General features: G+C 41.7%; 1 protein-coding gene across 1 annotated transcript; it reads right to left on the minus strand.

The window, feature by feature from the left end:
- Nucleotides 1-4,843: 4,843 nt before the first annotated feature.
- LOC308531350 (olfactory receptor 11G2-like) lies at nucleotides 4,844-5,785 on the minus strand (the record flags this gene model as incomplete). Its single annotated transcript, XM_081108310.1, has 1 exon — nucleotides 4,844-5,785. The coding sequence occupies one exon, from the start codon at nucleotides 5,783-5,785 to the stop codon at nucleotides 4,844-4,846; it is 942 nt and encodes a 313-aa protein (XP_080964436.1).
- Nucleotides 5,786-6,477: the final 692 nt, after the last annotated feature.

A 6,477-nucleotide genomic window follows, 5' to 3' on the forward strand; every position in this document is an offset into this window, starting at 1 on the left:
CTAAGCATGATATAAAGCTGGGTAGAGTGTCCTTGAAACAGGGGGAAGATAGTTTAAAGATATAAAAAGGCATAGAATTCTTGGGGTTGAGGGTATGAGAGGAGACCCAAGTTAAATGAGACCCCAGATTTTCTTACTCTCATGAAGCCTGAAAACTGCCAACAGTTCCATCAGACTTCAGTCCCTGCTGCCAGGAGTCTGAAGGGGAAATGGGAACCAACTTTAATCACAGTAGACTAAGTGATAAAGATGGGCAGGGACATTACTTTTATTTTTTTTAAGCATAGTAAGCTCTACTTTATTTTTTGAATATATTTTTATTGATTTCAGAGAGGAAGGGAGAGGAAGAGAGAGATAGAAACATCAATGATGAGAGAAAATCATTGATTGGCTGCCTTCTGCACTCCCCCTTATGGGGATCAAGCCAGCAACCCTCCGGGAATGTGCCCTTGACCAGAATCAAACCTCTGACCCTTCAGTCCACAGGCCAACACTCTATTCCACTGAACCAAACCAGCTAGGGCCAGGGACGTTACTTTTAGTGATGATTGGAAAGATATACAATATTTGGGGATTTGTTAAAGTGAACTTTAAATGTCATTTGAAAAGGCACATATAAAAGAAGGGTTGTTCCAAAAACCTTGAAGAAATTGGTGACATCTAATATGTGTCTGGTTTTAAAAAACCAGAACCTGTCTGGAGGTGTCAGGTGAGCAGCAAACCAGAGGGGCCATTACTAGGGAAGTGGGAGCTGGGTTAAGGAGATTGAGCAAAAAAGAAAAAGAGAGAGAAAAAAATTTATTTTTTAGAGCTAATTTAAAAGATTAGCAAATTTAAGATTCCGTTTTTTAATTTGAAGTAGGTCTTTATGTAAAAATATCCAGCAGGAAGTTGCAGATGTTTGACTACGGTTTAAAAATAAAGTTAGTGCTCCCCAGCCAGTGTGGCTCAGTTGGTTAGAGTGTCATCCCATACACTGAAAGGTCACGGGTTCAATCCCTGGTCAGGGTGCCTGAGCTCCCTCTCTCTTCTCTCTCTCTCTCTCTCTCTCTCTCTCTCTCTCTCTCTTTCTCTCTCTCTCTCTCTTTCTTTCTCTCTCTCCCTCTCGCTCTATCTCCCTTCTTCTCTCTTGAAAATCAATAAAAACATATCTTCAGGTGAGGATAATTAATATGCCTGGCCGGTGTGGTTCAGTGGTTGACTGTTGACCTATGAACCAGGAGGTCACAGTTCAATTCTCAGTCAGGGCACTTGCCTGAATTGTGGGCTTTGTCCCCAGTAGGATGCATATAGGACGCAGCCGATCAATGATTCTCTCTCATTATTGAATTTTCTATCTCTTTCTCCCTCTCCCTTCCTCTCTGAAATCATTAAAAAATATATTTTAAAAATAATTAATAAATAAAAAGTTTTAGTGCTGGGGTTATTTCAAAACAAAGTTTTTGCCTAAGGTTTCCTCATGAAGTATAATACTATAAATTAAATTACTACTGTAGAAAACAAGAATAGAGAGTATTAACTACTTCTGAGAGACATGTATCCAGAATTTGACAAAGAGCTACATGAAAGTAAGTGCACCTTAGGTCTGGATAGTAGTGATCTCACAAAGTCTATAGCTCTTTGGCTTACACTGAGTTTAGCTAGCCATTGTGTGTCTGAATATGGAAGATTTGGACCTACTTCCTAAAGTGTAATATTAGCAAAATAAGGGGAGTCAATGAAGTTAGCATAACCCTACTGAGGATTCTTGTTGGTTCTCAAAACTATCCTTGCAATTATAAAGTATTTTTAAGTAGTGTTTTTAAATAGGCCCTGATATTGAGATGTGTGTGTGTTTTTTAAATCTGGATACCTAAAGGGTTGTTGGTTAACCATTTGTATATTTGCAATACATTAGACATTTGCTATGCTCTAAGGAAGAACAACTGGCTTTTTTTTTTTTAATTAAATCTTTATTGTTCAGATTATTACATTTGTTCCTCTTTTTTCCCCCCATAACTCCCCTCCTCCCAGTTCCCGCCCCACCATCCGCCCTCACTCCCCACCCACTGTCCTCATCCATAGGTGCACGATTTTTGTCCAGTCTCTTCCCGCATCTCCCACACCCCTTTCCCCCCCAAGAATAGTCAGTCCATTCCCTTTCTATGTCCCTGATTCTATTATAATCACCAGTTCATTCTGTTCATCGGATTATTTATTCACTTGATTCTTAGATTCACTTGTTGATAGATGCATATTTGTTGTTCATAATTTGTATCTTTACCTTTTTCTTCCTCTTCCTCTTCTTAAAGGATACCTTTCAGCATTTCATATAATCCTGGTTTGGTGGTGATGAACTCCTTTAGCTTTTCCTTATCTGTGAAGCTCTTTATCTGACCTTCAATTCTGAATGATAGCTTTGCTGGATAAAGTAATCTTGGTTGTAGGTTCTTGGTATTCATCACTTTGAATATTTCTTGCCACTCCCTTCTGGCCTGCAAAGTTTCTGTTGAGAAATCAGCTGACAGTCGTATGGGTATTCCCTTGTAGGTAACTGAGTTTCTTTCTCTTGCTGTTTTTAAGATTCTCTCTTTATCTTTTGCTCTTGGCATTTTAATTATGATGTGTCTTGGTGTGGTCCTCTTTGGATTCCTTTTGTTTGGGGTTCTCCGCGCTTCTTGGACCTGTAAGTCCATTTCTTTCACCAGGTGAGGGAAGTTTTCTGTCATTATTTCTTCAAATAGGTTTTCAATATCTTGCTCTCTCTCATCTTCTGGCACCCCTATAATTCTGATGTTGGTACGCCTGAAGCTGTCCCAGAGGCTCCTTACACTATATTCGCATTTTTGGATTCTTTTTTCATTTTGCTTTTCCGGTTGGGTGTTTTTTGCTTCCTCGAATTTCAAATCATTGACTTGATTCTTGCGCTCCTCTGTTCTGCTGTCGGGAGTCTGTATAATAATCTTTATTTCAGTCAGTGTATGCTTAATTTCTAGTTGGTTCCCCAATATAACATCGAGGGTCTCATTAGTTTTCTTGTAGATCTCATTAAGTTTATCAGCGGCTTCTAAACAGTTCTTGAGAGACCTTAAAAGTGTGGTTCTGAACTCTAGATCTTCCATTGACAATTTTGTCCTGTTTCTTTGTCTCCGCATTTTGTTATGCTTTCTTGGTGCACCCCCTAGTGGTCTTTGTGTGCAGTCTTATAAACCTTGATTGCTGTAGCTAATTCCAGGGAGGGTTTGACCTCCAGGCCAAGTGGCTATGAGAATCAGCTGTGTCAGCAGTGAGAGAACTTCTGTCCTCTAGGGAGGTGCTAATCTGGCGTTTGCCTGAGGCTATCCGGCAAATGCCTGTGTGCAGGGCTTGGGCGGGGCGGGTCGCACAGGATCAACAGGGTGGGCCGGAGAGAGCAGTTATGGTGGCTCTCAGTCCTGTCCCCAGGGGCTCTGCCTCTCTGAGTCCCAGCACCCGCTGCAAACCTCGGAGAGAAAGCTGCACTCGCTCTGACCGAAGCCAGGCGGTCCCGCTTCTCCCGTTTGAGTCTGGGTCCCTAAAGACTCGCCCGGATCTGGAGCTCAGAGTCTGCGACTCCCTCCCGATTGAAAACGCCAACCGCGCCCTCCGCCGCCAGCCCGCTCCGCACACTCCGCACCTCAGAATTTGACTTCAGCGCTGCGCCTCCTCTGAGTGTCCGTATGCGTTTCTCTTTCCTCCTAGTTGTAGGACTTCCACTCAGCCAGCGTTCCAGTGGTTTTGGGTGATGTCCGTTCCGTCTTTTAGTTTCACTTTTGAAATAGTTGTTCAAGGCAGCAAACTCCGGAGTTAACCTATGCCGCCATCTTGGTTCTCCCAGCTAAAATCGAACAACTGGCTTTGATAAAGGCCAAATTTGAGGATGTTGAAGTACATTAAGAAACATGTTTCCAAATCTTAGCTATTGTAATTTGTGCTGCTATGAACATAGGGGTGCATATACCCTTTCTGATTGGTGTTTCTGTTTTCTTGGGATATATTTCTAGAAGTGGGCAGCACAATGTATAATAGCTATGATTTGGAAACAGCGTAAGTGCCCATCAGCAGATGAGTAGATTAGAAAACTGTGGTACATCTACCCAATGGAATACTACACTGCTATAAAAAAAGAAGGCATTCTTACCATTTGCAACAGCATGGATGGAACTGGAGAGCATTATGCTAAGCGAAATAAGCCAGTCAGAGAAAGATAAATATCACATTATCTCACTCATTTGTGGAATAGAATGAACAACATAAACTGATGAACAAAAATAGATACAGAGACAAAGAAGCATCGAACAGACTGTCAAACTTCAGCGGTAAGGCAGGGGAGGGTTGGTGGGGGTAAGATATCAACCAAAGGACTTGTATGCATGCGTATAAGCATAACCAATAGACACAGACACTAGGGGGTGAGGGCATGTGCCGAGGGGTGGGGGAGGCGCAGGGGAGGTCAATGGGGGGCGGGGGGAGACATATGTACTACTATTTGTAATACTTTAAACAATAAAAATAAAAAATAAAATAAAAAAGAAGCATGTAATAGAAACCAAAAGAGAAACTTGAAACTCAATTGTAGAGAAATATATGAAAATCTTATTAAATTGTATTTAAAAATAAAGAAGTTTAAGTATAGACATATCTAAAACATAAGAGTAATAACTTCCTGAGACTTAAATCATGAGTCTAATGACTTTTTAAAATCACCTTTCCAATATATGAAAATAAAATAAACCGAAAGGGAGAAAAAAATCATCCTATTCATCTCATGATCTTTCATATTTATTTTTCTAAATATTAATGATGCATTATATTAAATTTGGCTTTTGAATCTTTTAGAGATTTCTCACAATAATACATTCAGAATTTTCTTTAGTGCATCCTTCATGTCTTTGTTCCGGAAATTATAGATAAGGGGATTAAAGAATGGAGTTGCCAAAGCATAGAACAAGGTCACAAATTTCTGCATACCAGAATAGTTCCCAGAACCTGGGCTAACGTACATCACCATGACTGAACCATAGAACAGAGACACCACAGCAAGGTGGGAGGCACATGTAGAGAAAGCCTTATGCCTTCCTGAGCCTGAGGGCACCTGTAGCACCACACCTAGGACACAGAAGTAAGTGCCAAGAATGTACAGAAAAGTGAGAAAGATGATGAGAGAGCTAATGATACCGCAGGCCAGAGTAATTCCAGATACTGGAGCACAGGACAATGCCAGTAAAGGTGCCAAGTCACAAAGAAAATGGTCAATGGTGTTTGGACCACAGAAGGGCACCTGAGATATTAGAGTCAAAGGCGTCAATAACCAGAGAAAGCCACCTGCCCAGCAGAAGATCACCAACTGAGCACATAGGCGATGGGTCATTATGGTGGGATAGTGCAAAGGTCTACAAATGGCAAGAAATCTATCAAAAGACATCACTGACAGAAATAAGCCTTCAGCAGCACACATGGAGAAGAAGAAGTAAAACTGGAGCAGGCAGCCTGTGTAAGAGATGCTCTTGGTCTGAGAGATGATGTTGGCCAACATTTTGGGCACATCAGAGCTGACATAGCAGATCTCTAGGAAGGAGAAGTTGGCCAGGAGGATGTACATGGGTGTGTGGAGTTTCCTGCTTGACCATACCGCACAGATGATGGATGTGTTCCCCAGGAGGGTCAGAAGGTAAATGAAGGAGAAGAACACGAAGAGGAGGATCTGGATGTCTCTGCGACAGGGAAAGCCCAGGAGGATGAACTCACTCATGAACCCAGAGATATTAGTAGTCTCCAAAGTCCTCATTAGTCTGACCTGTGGAAGTGACAGGGACAGTAAAAGACACAAAAATATTTACATTAGTTTTCTTCTTCCTCGTGAAGTGATATATCTTTATTTTCCTCAATTTGAGTTACAATATTACTATCTTCCCTTCAGAAGGTGAGTTGTGCTTTCTTCTTTATCTCCTGCATTTATTTAATAAACACTTTTTGCACATATTACTGCCAGGCACTAGAAAATAGGGGGTAGGAGGAGCAATGAATAAAAAAGCAGAGACCCTACTCTTTTGGAGCTTATGTCAAAGATCAACAGTGCGGTGATGGCCAGAGGGGAGGAGGAAAGGGGCCGGGTGAAGATGGGTAAAGGGGGCTAATGAGAGACATATATAACAATATAAACAATAAAGTTTTTTAAAAGATGGTATCTAAAAAGGGGGAGGTGACTTAGGGATTCTGTCCTGTTTGAGCTCTCTGGTAATGACACCGACCCCATGCCCCATTCCCACACAGGCACAATAGTGAAGCTTATTGGGCAGTTTGCAATAGCACAGTGTCTTCTTCAGGGGGCATGATGAATAAAAGTGGACAGTTGCTTTGCTTGGCCTCACTTGAGGTCAGCACTTGAGATGTTTCAAAGGCACCCCCCCCCGCCCGAAAAAAATGTGGGACCCACATGACAGAGGACTCACTGCCAGTCTGACTAGTTCAGACTTAATT

This window comes from Myotis nattereri (genome assembly GCF_964212035.1).
Source record: "Myotis nattereri genome assembly, chromosome: 1".
NCBI classification, from domain to species: Eukaryota; Metazoa; Chordata; class Mammalia; order Chiroptera; family Vespertilionidae; genus Myotis; species Myotis nattereri.